This window comes from Halichoerus grypus, chromosome 6, assembly GCF_964656455.1.
Source record: "Halichoerus grypus chromosome 6, mHalGry1.hap1.1, whole genome shotgun sequence".
NCBI classification, from domain to species: Eukaryota; Metazoa; Chordata; class Mammalia; order Carnivora; family Phocidae; genus Halichoerus; species Halichoerus grypus.
Genome location: NC_135717.1, coordinates 57,349,348 through 57,368,008, shown reverse-complemented (window position 1 = coordinate 57,368,008; position 18,661 = coordinate 57,349,348). Strand labels below are relative to the sequence as shown.

Genomic DNA, 18,661 nt, shown 5'->3' with positions numbered 1-18,661 from the left:
GCTCAAATTCAGGACCCTGAGATCAAGAGTTGGATGGGATGCTCTATCCACTGAACCAGCCAGGCGCCCCTAAGGGTTTAGTTTTTAGAAAGACAACAACACTTTTTTAAGCCACAAAAATTTCTTTTAAACCATCATTGAGGCAGTTTCCTAGTCTTTCTTGACAACATATTCTCAACTCTCTCTAGTCAATTATAACACTTAACTTTACATTTTTGGCTATGATTTTTAGATCATTCCTGGGTTTTTGTTTGTTTGTTTGGTTCTTGGTAGGAACAGGACAACACTTTCTAAAACTCTTTCCAAATAGTTTCATTGTAAGTTCAATGTTTTCTCCCTTGGCCTACTTAAACTGTTTAACATCCTTCTTACAATGTTATTTCCTATATATTTGCTTATTTTTCCATTTCTCTATAGGAAGATCCTATTTAAATATTTTCAAGCACATTCCACTGAACCAAGAATAGAGTACACACATACATCCTGAAAGTTCCTCTCTTAAAACTGTACTCATTCCAAATCAGTGGCATAAGGACCATAAGCAAAACTTAATGTGGGAATAAAGATGAATATTTTGTTTGTGAACTCCAATTGTGCTATCTAACTCAACAGGAAAAAAAAAAAGAAAAAAGAATGGGCGCCTGGGTGGCTCAGTTGGTTAAGCAACTGCCTTTCGCTCAGGTCATGATCCTGGAGTCCCAGGATTGAGTCCCGCATCGGGCTCCCTGCTCGGCAGGGAGTCTGCTTCTCCCTCTGACCCTCCCCCCTCTCATGGGCTCTCTCTCTCTCTCAAATAAATAATAAAAAATAAAAATCTTTAAAAAAAAAAGAAAAAAGAAAAAAGGCAGAGGTGGCGTTTTTATTTTTAAGATTGTTGTAATGGTTGTCTTTTTTTGTTTTTTGCTTCCATCATTAAAGAAAAAAAAATGTGGTAGTCCTTTAATACCTCCAGAACATTAAACAAAGAGGCAACATTAGTACATTCTTGGTTTACGTCTTTCTAAGAGGTGCTCACTGATTAGGTGAAAGAATGTAAGAGAATCCTACCAAAAGCCTAGGTCCTTGTCCTCATTCTGCCACTTAAAGAGTTCAATGACCTTGGGCAAGAGCCTTCTATATCCACATCGATTTCCTCATTCATAAAATGGGGTAACTCTATCTACCCTCCCTTCCTCACTCAGTAGTGGCAAAGGATCAAGCAAAGTAAAATACACTGGGAAGGTCGGCACTGAGACACTGTACAACATCAGCTTTAATTACTACTTGCTGACAGAATAGCTTAACAAGACCATTAAAAAAAAATCCAAGATTAAAACAACAACAACAACAACAAAACACATCATTATTCACAACAGCCAAGAGATGGAAGCAGCCCAAATGTCTATTGACAGATGAATGGATAAAGAAAATACAGCATATCTATACAATGGAATCTTATTCAGTCTTAAAAAAAAAAAAAAAAAAGCAAATTCTGGCACCTGCTACAACATGGATGAACCTTGAGGACATCATGCTGAGGAAATAAGCCAGTCACAAAAGGACAAATACTGTAGGATTCCATTTATATGAGGTAGCTAAAGTAGCCCAAATCACGAAAACAAAGTAAAATGGTGGTTGTCAAGGGCTGGGGGTAGGGAGGATAAGGAGCTGTTGTCCAGTAGGTATAGAATTTCAGTTTTGCAAGATGAAAAAGTTCTAGAGATCTGTGATACAACAGTGTGAACACAGTTAACACTACGAACTGTATTCTTCAAAATGGTGAAGAGGTAAAAAAAAAAAAAAATCCATTAGTGTGGTTAGTTCAAGGTAAATTGGAATTAAGTAGGATTTAAACAAAATTAAACCAAAATAACAACAGCCTTTGTTGGACCCCCAGGTTAGCAATCAATCCTGCAAACCTTAGAAATGCATGCTGTGGGTTAACAAAGGTTCTGCCTCCAAAGAGACATTCACATTAACAATGGAGGCATCTATAATCCCAAGTGCCCCCCTTTGTGTCTTCCAACCCGCCCCACCCCATCCCCACCAGAACTGAGGGTCACCTGCTCATCACCCTCACAGCACCTGGCTTACACTGCTGCTAGTTTAACACTTAACACATCACTCTCGGTGACACACACATGTCTGGCATCATCATTAGACCATGGGTTTCTTGAGGGAGAAACCACATCTAACGCATCTTTGATTTCCCTTCTTCTAGCTCCTAGCTCAATAGCATAACCACCCATCAAATGTTCACTAACTGAATAAATTCTACTGTTTCACAGTTTCCATCATCTTTCATTTCGCTGTTGGGGCCAAACTCAGGAATAGCGAGAGGACGACTTTAAGTGGCCTGTAAAGGTCTTTGTGTGTTCCCCATTCAAATCAGGCAAAGAAAAAGGAGAAACATCGTGTATTTATAGCTGTGTTTATAATGATACAACAAAGATGTTCAGTTACAGCTCTCTAAGGAGAAAAAAAGAAAAGCTTGAGCTGAAAAGTTTATAATAATCCTTCCCAAACCATTTATGGCTCTGAAATAGCCAGAAGTCTGTATTATGTTAACAGTCCTTATAAGGGTTCTTACACGAGAGTGTAGTTGTAATCATGGGCGAACTTCAGCCCTCTAGAACTTCCGTGAATAAAACCATAAATCCACTCTAAGAGTGTTGAATTAGATACAGTATCAGGCTCTCTTTAAAACATGTAACTCTTACCCATACTCCTAGGTAGATTGCCAAGATAAATAGAACCGCAAAGTCATACAGTTCGATATGTAATTTTATTCCTAAAATACTCAGGTGTTAGAAGACGTGAAAAGAGCAAGAGGGCATGTTAGCTCACTCTTGGTAATGAAGGCAGGAATCTGTACAGTGAGAAGCAGCACAGAAAACACCTTTACTCTCAAGGGGCTCAAAGTCTAGTTCAGGAGACAGGACACAGGCTTGGGTCATGGGTTGGATGCGATGCCATCTGACCTGATATGGTGAGCTGCTGTAAAGATCATGTGATGGAGTGAATGTCCATCCCTCCCCATGTAGCCACTGGACCTACCGATCGGCCAGACAGCACTCACCACTGAGTTAGAAACGAGTAACCTGAATATGATAGTCACCAAACAGTGTATGGTGTTCATTAAAGAGAAACAGAAAGAGTGGTTTCGTAACTTCTAATACAGACTCCCCAGTGGACACTGAACTTGATGGCAGGAACCATGGGTACCAGTTGTTCCGACTGGGAACCCTGAGCTTGACACGTACCATGTACCAGCTCACGCAATTATCACCACAACTACAATTGAGCTTCACACCTAGCTTACCGAACGGTCAAGCAGCTCGTCCACGGCAAAGATGGAATCTGAATCCAGGTTTCCTGGCATTCTGAGGCTGTGACAGAGACCACAAGACTTGAGGCACCTAAAATACTTCCTATCTGACCCTTTACAGGAAAAAAATTGCCAACCCTTGGACTAACTTAGGAGGATGATGTTAACCTTGACAGAAGTCAGAAAATGCAGAGAAGGGATTGAAAGAAAAAATGGGGAGTTCAATTTTAAATGGGGGGGCAGAACTGATAGGGACGCCACAAAGAAGATGATGTGACATTATTAACACTAGGGAGAGAGGTTGGGGCAGAGCTGCAGATGAAACGTGGAAGACGTGGGACGTGCAAGACCGTAAAGGGAAAGAGAGCAGTGGTTGAAAAAATCCTTGTGGAGGGGCGCCTGGGTGGCTCAGTTGGTTTAGCAGTCAACTATTGATCTCGGCTCAGGTCATGATCTGAGTCCTGGGATCGAGCCCCACGGTGTGCACTGCACGTTGCATAGGGTTCCACGCTCAGCGGGGATTCTGCTTCAGCATTTTCTCTTTCTCCCTCTGCTCCTCAGCCACCCCTCATTCTCCCGTGTGCTTTCTAAAATAAATAAATAAATCAAAAAATAATAATAATAAAACTCATTGTGGAGGTGAAGATCTATATCCAAAGTAAAACATACACGGGAGTCCCAGTATGTCAGACGAATGGAGGGAGATGCTTTGGCCAAATCCATTAAGAATGCACAGAACACAACCTGCTGGGCTCCCCTCTGCCTCTGCAGCAGCTCCTGAGGAACCCATCAGTCTGAAAAGCAATGGCATGCGTAAAGCAGTGAAAGCCACAAGGTCAAGGTCTGAGCACTGAGCATGTGGCTGGATGGACTTCCATAAAAGCAGCAGCAAAGGAGATGGAAAAGGAGCCAGAGAGATAGTAGAAACAGGCTTGTGTTGTAGCCAGGAAGGGGATGTGGTAGGGAAGAAAAACAAGGTGAGGCTTACAGAGACGTCAAGGGAACACTTGATGAAAGGTCATTTGGCTTCATTAGAAGGTCCCTGGAGATGTTCAGTCACTATCAGTAGAGAGAGACAGAAATGAGTTTCAGAGAGGTGGGGAAGAAATGAATAACTGGAAACGGGGGGGTGGGGGGTGGAACCTGCTGTTAAGGAAGGTTGGCACTAACAGGAAGTGAACGATGGAGTGGGAAGGAAGACAGGTGTTTCTTTTAGAAGGTAAGGAGGTAGCTCTTTTTCTAAAAGGGGAAGGGAGAAAAAAATGGCAGACTCTGCAGAAAAAGGCTGCAACCATTCGCCAGCAGAATCCAGGTCCTGGGGTCATCCCCTCGCACTTGGACTCCAGGCTTAGCCACGTGGCGTGCTGTCACCAATGGGGCCTCAGCACACAGGACACAGAAGGGACTCGAATAATCCCCCTGGGGCTTGTGCTCGCTCATGTGCTTGTAGCCCTGAAACCAGCATGAGAACGAGCCAACCGGCCTGCTGAGGGATGAGAGACCACCTAGAAGAGGAGAAGGAGCCCCCTAAGCTGACAGCTGCCAAATGCACACCTGCAGGAGGCCATCCCAAATGACCCGGTCACCAGGCAACCTGCCAACTGGCCAGCGATGCACAGAAGAGAATGGGGCCCTGAGGAAAAATGGTGGGGACTTCAAGGTGACGAGAGCAGTTCATTCTGTGGCAAAAGCTGACGGAGAGAACAAAGGAGGATTTTTCTGACGTCCAAGACAGTCCAGGCACCAATCCAATGCTGTATGTACTTCATGGTCATAACTGCTCAAAAGTATTTCAAAATGCTCTGAAGACACACAGCTTTGCATTTTCCTTTTCTGCCTTTCCAAGTGTCTATCATGAACAAAGATCCCACAATAGATGTTATCATTACTGTTATTACCATTATTGTCACCTACCACGTGAGATGAGCAGGATTACAGCACCAGTGTTCAGGGCTATCCCCACCCAGTCACATGCACAAGTTTTTGATTTCTTACAGGTAGGAAAAATAGGCAATCTAAGCTAATGTGTATTTAAATTAACCCAGGCTACTGGAGATTAGACCTATTTAGCCAGTCTTCTTCTATTTGGAAGGTAATTGCTATGAGCCAAGGAGAGTTGACAATTTTTCCATGCAAAAATTAAAAGACAGCACTGAGATCGGTGATGGGAAAATAATTTTAGCCTAAAATATCGTCCTAAGAATGTCTACTGTATTTGTGTTTTCTATGATGATTGCGCTCTGCTGGATTTTCACCAATTAAACATAGTGTTTTCCTATGAGCAGCTTTCTCGTTTAATATCTGCCACATGTTCTCTGGATTCTAATAGTCTCTCTGGTAGGTTTAAGAAAGTATGTAATATAGGCATATACATACGCTTCTCTCCTACCTCCCACAGAATTTACTCAATCAGACACGTTTTCTGAAAACATGTTTAACATTTTTGGAATTAAAAGGTCATCTTCAGGCTGAAGGTGAATATACATATTCATGTTTTTTTCTTTCTTCTGAAAAGGCTGGTTCAGGGAATATTTCTAATTGGGTCAGATTCTCCCAATGTCTAAGGCTTTTATGGACAAGGACAATAGGAGAAACACATTTTCTCTTTTCTATACAATATGTTTACTGATAAATACGGGGGAATAAAACATGGTCAACTGAACATATGCTTCTTCCTAAAAATTTTTTTTTTTTTTTGAGAAACTATAAACCCACAGACAAAAAGAACACGAAATGAGAGGAGAGTTGACAAAAAATGTAGACTATAGAAAGTGACGGTGGAAATTAACAGAATAGAAAGAGTGAGAACATAAAGTACCAACAGGCTGGAGACTCTAGTCTGAGAACATGAACCAGACAAGAGGAAAGACATGCCCCCCCCCAATCCACCTATAAAAGACCAGCAGCTAAGAAGCTTTGCCATTGGACTTAGAGCTTCCAGTGGGCCTTATACATAATTAAGAGCAAGACATTGTAGACAGCCAAAAAGCACATCTTTGAAGAAAGTCTCCAGTATGTAAACATAATACCAAATTTTAAAAGTTTGAAGAACAGTGACAGTACAGGAAAATTAAAATGAATAGCTCATGGGATGTAAGAGAGAATATTACAGCCACAGAATAAGAACAGTGAAGCTATAAAAGGGGAGAGGAGAAGAAAACTCTTAGGAATCAGAAATTTTCAAATATAAAAATTTCAATGGATGGGTTTGAACATAAGTGGAGAAAGACTGGACAGTAAAACAAAGACACAGAAAAAATCCGAAGAAAGTTCTAATCAAACTAGAGAACCAGAAAAAGAACATACAGTGGGGAAAATGATAAAAATAAAAGTCGGTCACTCTCCAGAACTGAACTGACTGGCCCTTCACAATGAATGTTCATATAAGAAGCCAGGCACAAAAAATGAGAGCCACACCAAGGCAAAATTTCAAAATACCAAAGGCAGAGCAGTCCTTGACATACTGAAAACTAAAAACCAAAACCCGCAAAACCCCAATGACATTGGTGAGCATACCAACAGTGTTGGAAGGCAAAAGCAACAAAATAACATCTTTAAAGTTCCAAAGAAAAGTATTCATCATACCCGAATATTATACCTAGCCAAACTATGAATTAAATGTGAGGCTAGAATTAAGACATTTTCAAGTTGGCAAGACCTCAAAAAAAAAAAAAAAAGAACTTTCTCTAGAAGGTTCCATGTTTTCTTGCTGCCAACCATTTCCTTATGTTGGCATTTGCTTACATTACTTATTAGGCCACTGGCCACTTTCTATTTATCAGCTAAAGTCCATGTCCATTCTGGAAGGACTTTCTGTTCCCGCCAGTAGGGGGCAGTCTTCCCACCCCGATGCTCCTGACTCCTGTATGGTACTTTTACTCCACCTATCAGCATGATTTAACGCCAAGACTTTTCTCCCTAAACGAACAGTAGAAGCTTTCTGCAGGCTGCCTATTTCTTCCTTGTAGCTCTGGCCTCGTAGCCCGTGTACTCACCAACGTGCCTAATATAATTTCTTTATCAAGGAGACATTCACTGATGAGAGAACGGTGGATTTAAAACTTCACGGTAATCCATTCTACTAAGAATACTGCACTGAGCCTACTTCATGTCTGCTCCAATCCCTTCTACACCCGGACTTCCTAACTCAGAGTCTCTGCACACAGAGAAGGGATCAGTTCCGGGGAGTAAGAGTGAAAAGAAAAACAGCATTCCTTCATTTAAAAAAAAAAAAAAAGGAAAAAAAAAAGATGCTCCGATGACCCAGCAATTTCACTCCTAGATATACATGTGCGAGAAATGGAAACTTAGGTTCACACAAAAACTTGCACACGAATCTTCGTGACAGCATTATGCACAATAGCCCAAAGTGGAAACAACCCAGATGTCCACTGAATGATAATGGATAAATAAAATGTGATATATACATATATAAATAAATGGAATATCATTGGGCAATAAAAAGGCCTGAGGTACTGACATGCACTGCAGCTCGATGAACACTGAAAACATCACTAAGTGAAGGTAACCAGTCGCAAGAGCCCACCCACTGCAGGATTCCGTTTATATGCGAGATCTACAGAGACAGAAAGCTGGAGTGGCTGCCTAGGCCTGAAGGGGTTGGGAAGAAAGAGGAGTGAGTTCTATCTCAGAACACGGGATTTCTTTAAGGGGCAATGAAAATGTTCTAAAGTTGATCGTAAGGATGGTTGCACACCTCTGTGAATATACCAAAACCCACCGAATTGTATACTTTAAATGCGTGAATTATACCTCAGTAAAGCGGGCTTTTAAAAAAGATCGCTATGGGAATAAATTAAATCCATGTATTCCTTGTCTTGAAGGCAAAAATCAAAGAGCTTAAACAAGGCAAGATTTGCAAAGGATGGCAAAACTGAAAAGGAACAAAACGTTCATTTTGGATGAAAACAAGGTAAAAAAAAAAAAAAAGTCAGGTCAGCTGATTTTTCTTTGCCTGAAAATACATAATTTGTTCACTGTAGAGTTTACCAGTTTAAGAGAAACCATAACAAAGTGCGAGTAAAAGGTACTGGCTTTTACTGGAAGCACAGGGTGCCTGGTTATAGAACCTTTTGTAGGTCACTTAATTTCAAAAGGCAGCGTCTCTAGTCTCACTCCTTGCCAATCACCTTATTTCACAGACCTGTTTTTGAGGACAATTAATGGATAATGTAGTTCATATTTAAAGAGGGCCGGGTTCTGAAAGCACCACTGAAGTTTCTCCCAGGCATTCGTCCAGTGATCTTACTGCACGTGATCTGCGGGGGGGCAGGGAGACAGAGCACCCACTGAGAAAGCCTTCCTGCTGGAGGGATGCTATCTAGGATGGCTATAACAGAAACGCGGAAAACTTCTGATGCTCCCAAGATGGTCATGCAAAGTGTTTTAAATGATCTAAAATTAAACGATGAATTCATAGATTTTTAAACTTTAAAAGCTTCGTTTTAAAATAGGGCCCACAAAGTCGTACTGACACAAAGGCACAGTGGAAGGCAAAGAGAGAATATAAGCTAATGAGGGGTGCCTGGCTGGCTCAGTCGGAAGAGCACACGACTCCTGATCTCGGGGTCGTGAGTTCAAACCCCATGCTGGGTGTGGAGATTACTTAAGATCTCTCTCTCTCTCTTTTTTTTTTAAGATTTTATTTAGTTGACAGAGAGAGCGCACAACTAGGCAGAGCTGCAGGGAGAGGGAGAAGCAGGCTCCCCACTGAGCAGGGAGCCCGACGCGGGACTCGATTCCAGGACCCTGGGATCATGACCTGAGCTGAAAGCAGGCGCTTAACCGATTAAGCCACTCAGGGTGCCCCAAGAATAAAATCTTAAAAAAAAAAAAATAGGCTAATGAGAAAGCCATCTCCAATCCCTCTTTTGCATTCCTTCTTCAGGGGTCCTGGAATTAATAAACCAGACCTACCAAGCCATGAGTTCACATAAAGTACACTTAAATCCGAGTCCTTCCATGGTCTTTCAGAATATATTCAAATTCTCACCTATCCTAGTGTAACTCATTTGAACACATCAAAGGCTTAAGATATGGACCTAATGGCATGCCTGGGTGGCGCAGTCCGTCAAGCATCCGACTCTTGGGTTTCAGCCTAGGTCAGGATCTCAGGGTCGCGAGATCGAGCCCTGTGTCCAGGTCCTCACTGAGCCCTGAGTCAGCCTGAGATTCTTTCTCCCTCTTCCTCTCCCTCTGCCCCTCCTGCTTGTGCTCTCTCTAAAATAAATAGATATATTTTTTTAAAAAAGATACCAACCTAATTTTAAGGAAGAAAAATGGATGTAAATTAACCATTTTCATTAAACAGAGGAAACATTTCTATTGTTTTGCCTTTGTTTTAAACTCTCTTCGTTTTTCTTTCATCTTCTACATTACTTGTAATGATAGACTTTTTAGCCTGTATGACAAGTAACATGAACCTGGTTTGATTTGGGAAACAGGATTTTGGTCCACGCTGGTTAAAAGATATTTAAAATTTCTACGCAGCTGCGTCACTTAATCGAGGACTTACAACACACAGTTATGGACAAAAACTCCCCAATCAGATAACTAAAGACTTTGAAAACCAAACCTCTAAGACAGTGGGTTGTATGACCATGTGATATGAATCTGAGAAACTGGTTAATTTTGGTATGTGAAAATCACATGAATAAATTAGTGCAAATAAAACACTCTTATTTCTGGAACACAGACTGTTATTTCTTTTTTTTCCAGACTCTTCTTTGCACCCTGGTGCAAAAATATAGAAGAATTCAGATTCTCAATCTCGAGATATATTAGCTACACTGCACACTTGTGGCCATGAACTTCACTAGTCATACATCTGTTGTTTAATCTTCTCCATTACTTAATTTTATATTTTTTTTTATCGTGTAAGAACATTTCACAAGCAATCTACCCTTTTAACATATGAAGTGCAAAGTACAGTAGTGTTAACTCTAGGCACAATGTCGCACAACAGATCTCTCGAATTTATTCATCTTGCATAACTGCAACTTTCTGTCTGTTGATTAGCAACTCCCCATTTCCTCCTCCTCCCAGTCCCTGGCAACCACCATTCCCCCCCTCTGCTTCTAGGAGTGTGACTGCTTTAGATGCTTCCTCCAAGTGGAATTCATCCCTCTGCGATTGGCTTATTTCACCGAGCATAATGTCCTCCAGCTTCATCCATAGTGTCTCATCCTCATGTTTTAAATGGGTGAAGCCTGGTAGAGCAGATTAGTTGATGGCAACCGGGCCACACCTTTCCTTATCAGTTCCTCGCTCCTGCTGTTTATGGCTTGTCTTGCAGTCAAGACGGTGTCAGATCTGGAAATGAATTCCCTGCCCGCTGAGGTGAGAACACTGTTTTGATGTATGGAAAGACTGCTTTTTAAAAGTCAAGGCCTCCTAGCAGTGCCTCTGTAACTACTATGGCAACTGTGCTAGGGGCCATGAATATTACATAAGGGCCGTCCATGCATTCAAGCCAGAATCTCCAAGCCATAATTCCCATAGCAACACACAGAGATTTTACTCATCTCAGAGACGAAGCAGCCAGCAAGAGTGCCTAATGCCATCCTTGGTTTTTTTGCCTTTTTTTTTTTTTTTTTAAGCAAGAGCAACACAGTACTTATTCTTTCTCCAAAGCAATAATTTTTTTTTTCGAAAGAAAACCACCAACCATATGAAATAGGTTCATTTCAAAAGTTACCCAGATCACACAAACCAAGGTACCGTAAACTTGAACAACAATCTACACTTTTAGAAATAGCTGCCATTCGAATGACTGCATGGGAAAAAGAATTCTCATCGTTACAATCAGTGAAATGAACCACCATCTTGGCTAAATACTGTACTTACAGATTTTATATCTGATTTCCAGTCCCCCATCCACATATACACACTTTATTATACAATGAAGAACATGTTTGAGGAAGGAACATTTTTAACTGATAAAATCTTTAATTGCTTTATTTTTGAGAAGAATAATGCAATCCATTTTTTCAATATAAGAAAATACTATAAAACACCTATGGATTAAAATTTGGGGGAAAGATTGTTCAAGCCTAAGAAAATACACATTACCTTGAAGAAAGTTGTTTTTCCAAGCAGAGAAATGGTTGACTGGAGAAATGAAGTGAAATCATTGTTATTAGAAGCAGATTTTTCCCCTTTGTGTATTTGGGGATCCTTCTCTGTGTGTTTAAATAAACTATCCACCCACAGAAATGAGTCGGTTGGATTATAAAACAACATAAAAGCCAAGACCACTCATATATCACACTTCCTTTTTCTACCAAGGAAATCAAATACACTCCATTTCTTGCACCTGTTTAAAATCAGACAATGAAATACTGTAAGAGACCAAACATACGCTTTAAGAGAAACTTCCACAGGTGGCCCATCACAGAGCCGGCACGACTGGCAAAGAAAGAGGTTGGCAGAGGAGAAATGGTTTTACCTTTGCCTTTTCCAACTGGGCCTGGGCCTGTCGCTCTGCTTCTCTGCGCACTGCCTCCCGATCTTCCTCCAAAGAAACATCTGAATCGGATGGACGGCTGGTGTAGGAGTCTGCCGAACCCTTGAGAGAAAAATTTGCATTTTAAAAGAGATTCCATCTATGATGTTTGCATTGGAAAAGTCTCATTGACACAGCAGTTTGCTTCCTAGATTCTGCTATAAATTCCTGAAAAGAGCAGAAAATAATCCATTTCGGGGCAAGCCATCTAGAAACATCGTGCTCTCCTTGACAGACCACTCCCTAGGATAGTTGTGCCTACCAAGGGACCATTCCTTCCCAAGGCTTATGCTCCAATGACTATCCTTTCTGGAAGCCAGAGCAAGTTCCTTTATAATTAAACCAGCTCCGTGGTGCAGTGCCCGGCTGAAGGGCACAGAGGGGTTTCAAGGATGCCTTCAAGAACAGACGACATGCTAAAGCAAGTATTTACAACGGGAAAGGAGATACGTCTACTAAAAAACAACATAAAAGAAAGTCTAACGCGTTATAAACTTGAATTCTCTACCATGACTCCCGTTTTAACCTTAAGCATCCTTTTGTACCTTTCCATTCACCTGATACCCTCACTGACAAAACTGTAAGACAACAGTAGCCAGCTTCACCCGATCCTTAAGCAACACATTTTTCCATAGCTTTTAAATCGACGTTTAATAAAAGCTGCCTAAAGTAAACACCTGCCCGGGATAGCTGCTCTGGCAATAAATCACAACATCGGAAAAGGAGCTCAGAAAATTATAGGACTCTCCCTCGCTCCCTCTCTTGCCATCAGGATCATATTACTAAATCACAGGAGCCCCTGCCAGCACTCACTGTAAGGACAGCAGAAGCAGCGACAACATAGCGTCTCCCCCAGACTAAAGCCCTTGAGCTTACACAGATATCCGAATTCTTCAGCCTTCCTCCCTTGGCTCTTTTCAGAAGCCTGATCCAGGTGGCCTTCATTAGCCAGACAGCGCCTTTCTCATCCGCAGCTGCAGCCCCGGGCACAGATCCTCAGTGCGCGCTGAGCCCTGGAGCGCCCCGGCTCCTTTCCTATCCATGCTCTGGGCAAGCCCCTCTTCTCCGTCCCTTCCTGCCCCCGGGGCTTTCACGCCCTACCCCGGAGGACTCCGATCCAAGGAAATTCTTATTTTCCCATTCCGGGGGTGGGGGGGATAGAAAACAAACACTCGAATGCCTTATATTGCTTTAAAAAATAAAGAACACTTCAAGTGCATTCAAAGACAGGCATCAACTCGTTCTAAACTTGACGGATCTCATCACTCTAAATATTCTCTTCTCTGCTCTGGGATTGTTACAGGAAATTAGTTGTAAGAGAACCTTTAAAAAAAAAAAAAAACCTAGTGCAAAACGTATGCAGTGACATTTGCAAGTGCAAAGTTCAAGCCTTATCTTCAGAGATCTGGAGGGGGAGGGCGGAGGACGCACTCACCGCACTGGGCATGCTCCATATGTAGCCTTTTTACGCAGATGCTACATCACACTGTTAGTCTATGTCAAATTGCCATTTTGCATCCGAAGTGTAAACAGCTGGAAAGGGCTTTTCGGTTCTATAGTAACAGGCACATGGTATGTCTGTCATGTTGCTGTTGCAGATGAAACATTCTCTCAGAGACAAAGCATGCAATCCTTTTATTTAGTGATCCCTTTCCATTACCCTGCTACCGAGAAAGTATATCCTCTGCCATACGACAATTCAAAAATAAGCAATATTACACACACGTTATTGGACAGGAGAAATCAACGAATGATGTTCATCAGTCATAACACCAACCTGCGCTTGATTGCTTGTGACTTCCCGTACAAGATGCAGGAGACAGATTTGCCCATTTAATTAGGACATGAAAGTAATCACAGCTCTAAGCAATGAGTTTAACTGAGCTCAAAATGACTTTGAACTGTTTCTCCAACTGAGAAACTACCGTTTGAAAGTCCTTAGAATAAATAACAGTATGAATTTTCAGAACAATAACTATGAAGAAATTGCAAAGCTTGGTTGATTAGCTCGAGTTAAGATTTACAGAATAATTTAGTCCAAGTTCTTCTTATAAATAAGGTGACTGAAGCTTGAGAAGATACTTATTTTCTCTACTAATAGGATTACATTTTTAAAGTTTTATGAAGAAATACACACTTCTAGATTTCTTAAAGTTAAACATAAAATTCCATCACTGCTTTCCAAACTACAATTTTGTTTGCGTGGTGGGGAGGAGATTATTTTATAAAGTCACATGCAAATGAAAGGTGTTTTTAAGACAATTTGTTATTTTTTCTCTCTTCGTTCCTTCTTCCTCCCCCCTGCCTTTCGTCTGTGAACTAAGACCAATCTTCATGATGTAAATGCTAGAAAATACAGTAGAATAGAGGCTTTTGAATAAAAGTTACAGACTGAATGCACCTTAATTGTGGTATCATAAATCAATAAACAGATTATTTATATTCTTATGAAGTGAATGCAAAATGCACGGGAGATGCAAAATGCATTGCAATTTTTATTCCAATAAAATTCACAAGGGAGATAGGAATTTTCTCCAACACACATCCTAGGGGATCCTTAATCTTCCCAGAGGGTTTCTCATCGCAGGAGTAGCATGGTACAAAATTACCAGGAAGCACAACTCTCTCCCAAAAAGGGCCTCAGGCCCCACTGTCACAAGTGTTGGCATTTTAAACCCAATCACACTGAGGAAGTTTCAGTTCACACCTCAGTGAGGATACAAAGTTTCTGTCATTAAGAACCCCCATAATACGGAGAGGAAGAGCCTAACACACACATAATTGTGCGCTATCCCCTTCCCTTTTGAAGAAAATAAGATTTAAAAAGTCCTTTGCTAATGATCAGATGTAGCTTTTAATTGCAGTCATGCTGACACCTGTTTCCAGGTTTAAATAATAAACATTAAAAAAACTACAGTGACCTTTGGCCAAGATCTTTTGAATATTTGCAACAATATATTAACTTTTGTCTCTTTTACAATGTGAGATGTGACTCTCAACTGATGTGTAATGCAGCTTATGGAAGGAGCCACGTTACTTTCATCATTCTTTGTATCTGTATTAACAATAGCAAAACGGCCAAGTCTTTTCATTATAGAAGTTACATGAACCCACTGCAGAGAGAGACACAAATAGCCGGGACTTTAAATTCTCCCACCCAAAGATAACCACTATTAAAGAGTAGCATGTTTTAGCCTCCAGACTTCTTGCGTTTTTGAAAGTCACCCTCCTCACATGTGCATTACAATTAATCTGCTTCCTTCTGGGAGTGTGGATTTATGCAGTTAGAAGTAATATATCTAATTAGGCTTTTGCCTTTGGTAGCATATGGACGTTCTGGGTCATTCGGCCTCAAGTAGTCTTCAGCCAGGACCGCAGGAAGGCTGTTCCATAACTCCAGAACAGGTTCATTACAAGATGTACCCTTGATCTCTTGGGCTGCTACAATGTGATTAGCTGGTCTTTTGTAGTTTTGTCCTTGTGGGTACCTCACATGTTCAGCTACAAATACTTCCTTTTCTACACCTTAATATTCTCATTCCTCATGGTACAGTTCCAAAATGTAACTTGCAACGTGATGTCTACCAAAACTCATCCCGGATCATTCACTTTTATCCTCAGAACTCTTACTCCAAATATGTGTGCTTTGCTTATGGGAAAGTTAGTTAAATTGGATTAACTCAAGCTTTTTAAAAATTATTATTATTATTACTATTTTTTTTTTTGAGAGAGAGAGGGAGAGAGAGGAGGTGGTGGGGAGGGGCAGAGGGAGAGGAAGAGAGAGAATCTTAAGCAGGCTGCATGCCCAGCGTAGAGCACAAGGCGGGGCTCGATCTCAACAACTGTGAGCTCATGACCTGAGCTGAATTCAAGAGTCGGACGCTGAACGGACTGAGCCACCCAGGTGCCCCTAACTCATGCTTTTTATCTACTCTCCAGTTTTTGTCTTTTTCCAATTTATGCCAAATATGTGCACAAAAAAGTGTCACCCTTTTCCTTTAACACATTTTTTTTATATTTATAAAGTTTGCTTGTTTGATGCTGTACTCTACTGTTTCAATCATATATATTTCCAGCACCATTTTTCTTGAGCGTTCTTGTTCTTGTATTTTCTCTTTTAAAGTCAAAAGGGAAGAATCAGCCTATTTAGGAGTGGCATCTTGGATCCCAAAGTGCTCATCTATTTCTGTAGGAAATCTTCATATGAAGACTAAAGCAAAGCTCTTGGGCAAAATCAATTTCTCATGGTATCCCAAGGCTACCCTGAGTCTAGATAAATCTATGTTCCATCCCAAACCCTCAAGACTTCAAATGACCCTCCACATGTATAGGAGGATGCTAAACCAATGGCAAGTTTGACTTCAGTTGTTTCCTCCTGACCTGCCATGGGATGATAGACATCCCATTGCCATACTCTTCAGGCCCACACTTTTAGGAAAAAGCAAAATGGGACAGTCTTCTGAGGCCAAGGACCAATGGGAAAGAGTTCTATCTTGTATTGTCTGCTTGCATTAGCTGGCAGAGATAATTCTTTTATTTCTCATATTGTCACCTCTTTCCACAGGTCAGAAGAATTTTTTTTCTGTGAAGAGATCTGGATCTCTAAGAGAATGAATTGCTAGCCCCTGCATTGTTGAGGTTACAACAAAACCATAAACTGTTTACTAATGATGACAATTCCTGACTCAAAAAATTTAAAAATGATACAGACTATTGAGATGAAGCACATTTACATGAATACTGTATAGTTTAGTTTGCAAATGTCATGGAATTACTATTCATACCCATTCAATTAATGAAATTCTCAAATGTGACTGGCCTGCTTAATGTGAAAACATTAAGCAAGGTGATGGTAATAAATCCATGCGAGTTCATACCTGTGTGGTAACTTTGATGATTATGTAAAAGCTAAAACAGTAGCTGCAATTTTCTCAAGAGCACAGGGAAATTTAGAAACTTTGTGTAATTGCCCTATGTACTGACAAAAAGACTAAATGTTACCAAAAGCAAAACCAAAACCCAACCACATCCATTTACTGAGTACTTACTACTTTGTTAAAGTGTACGTGCTTTGACTCTAAGTTAAATGCTGGGAATATGACAGCGGAAAAGATGAAAGCTAAGTTTCCATCAGGGAGCCTAATAATCTAGTTGAAAAGGAGACTAATTTTTTAAAGTAATCAAAGAAATAATCCCAACAAGAAAACACAAAACAGGCTGAGAAACAGAATAATGGTGAGCAGAAGCTATTTTAGTTAAGGTGATGAGACAACATTCTGAGATGCTATTTAAGCTGAAATATCTCACAAGAAAAAGGAAAAAAAAACAAGTTAGCTTTAGGGTGTGTTCAGAAAAGCGATGTCCAGGAAGAGGGAACAGCATCTGCTAAGGCATGAGGACAAGAAATACTCAGCAGTTTGAGGAAGTGAAAAGAGATCAGTGTAGCTAACATGCTTCTTTTTCCAGAGTATTTATTTCAGTCTCTCCCCCTTTATTCCCCTCCTCTTTCTCACTCTGCAGGTAGATACACACTCAAGCACACCTGCAAAAGGGATTTTGGGAATCCTTCTCATTTATGTGGCATCACCTCACAGAAAAACTCCTTATCCCTGTGGCATTTAAGTTGTCAGTAAATTCCACATTATGAGGAAAATCATGTCTTCTGAGACTTAAACAGAGTTCTCAGATTTTCTTCCTTCTAAATCCAGCGCTATCTCCTAAGAGCTAAAGTCAGTCCGTTTTGAGATAGTGGTATGTTACATTAATAATTAGAGCAATCCATTTATTAAGATTAGCCTATCTATATGAATGATCATAATAATAATTGCTAATTTTTCATGAATGCTTTAACACTGTGCTAGACACTGGGCTGATATATATAACACATATTATATTATATATTAATATAATATAATATTAATATTAATATTAAATAATAATTATTATTTAATATAAATATATATAAATTATTATAATATATGTAATATATGATATATATTATATAATATATAATATATAATTATAATATTGTATATAATATATATAAATAATATAATTTATATTATTTAATAATATAAATTATTTATAAATAATTTATATTATTAAAAATAAATTTTAATTTATTTTAAAATTGAATATTAAACATAATTTAATATTAAATTTTTAACTCCATTGTCATTGATGAAAAAACCAAGGGACAGAGAAGTTCCATGACCTGACCAAGGTGACAAAGCTAATAATCAACAGAGGTGGGAGGCAGCTTTTAAACTGAATTCAAATCTGAATTCAGGTTCTATGCATGCATCAGTTCATAAAAATAAAAGCCAGAACAAATCCCTACCTGCAACTAATGTTTCTACTGATTGAAAATATCTCTTTTTCTGTCTACCAGGCATGCATATAGCCATTTCTAATGGTCATAAAATGCCAAAATGACTTCCAAGTTCTTCATTCTGTCTTTGCTAAACCTAGCACGCATGCACGCTCTCCCTCTCTCTCACACACACACACCCTACATATACATCCTCACAGAACCTCAGATTTTATCTTCCCAAGAGGCACAATGAAGGTCCAATGAAACAGATAATTTCTCATTCAACAATGTAATGCTGTTTTGTGCAAAGAAGGATTCAAAGAGTTGGCTGCTACCCTGAAATTTTCCTCCCTTCAGAGTATCTCAAAATTGTAAAGTCTTCTTTTCATCATTTATCTACAATGGAAAGTAGAGAAGTAGAAGAGGAAAACAATGGAAGTCAAGAAACCAGCTATTTAAATTTCTCTCTTTTCCCTGAAAATGAACATAACTTTGGCAAGCTGGCCTTCGGTAGCCA

General features: G+C 40.0%; 1 protein-coding gene across 7 annotated transcripts in view; it reads right to left on the bottom strand.

The window, feature by feature from the left end:
* The window catches only part of CACNB2 (calcium voltage-gated channel auxiliary subunit beta 2), a 377,418-nt gene that overhangs the window by 112,262 nt on the left and 246,495 nt on the right, over positions 1-18,661 (bottom strand). For 5 of the 7 annotated variants that reach the window (XM_078075192.1, XM_078075194.1, XM_078075197.1 and 2 more), the window contains one exon: positions 11,775-11,894. In XM_078075192.1, the coding sequence (XP_077931318.1) occupies positions 11,775-11,894 (120 nt within the window). Of the gene's footprint in view, positions 1-11,774; positions 11,895-12,707; positions 13,234-18,661 lie in introns of those variants that run through there. The other 2 variants (XM_078075195.1, XM_078075198.1) reach the window with 1 other exon arrangement.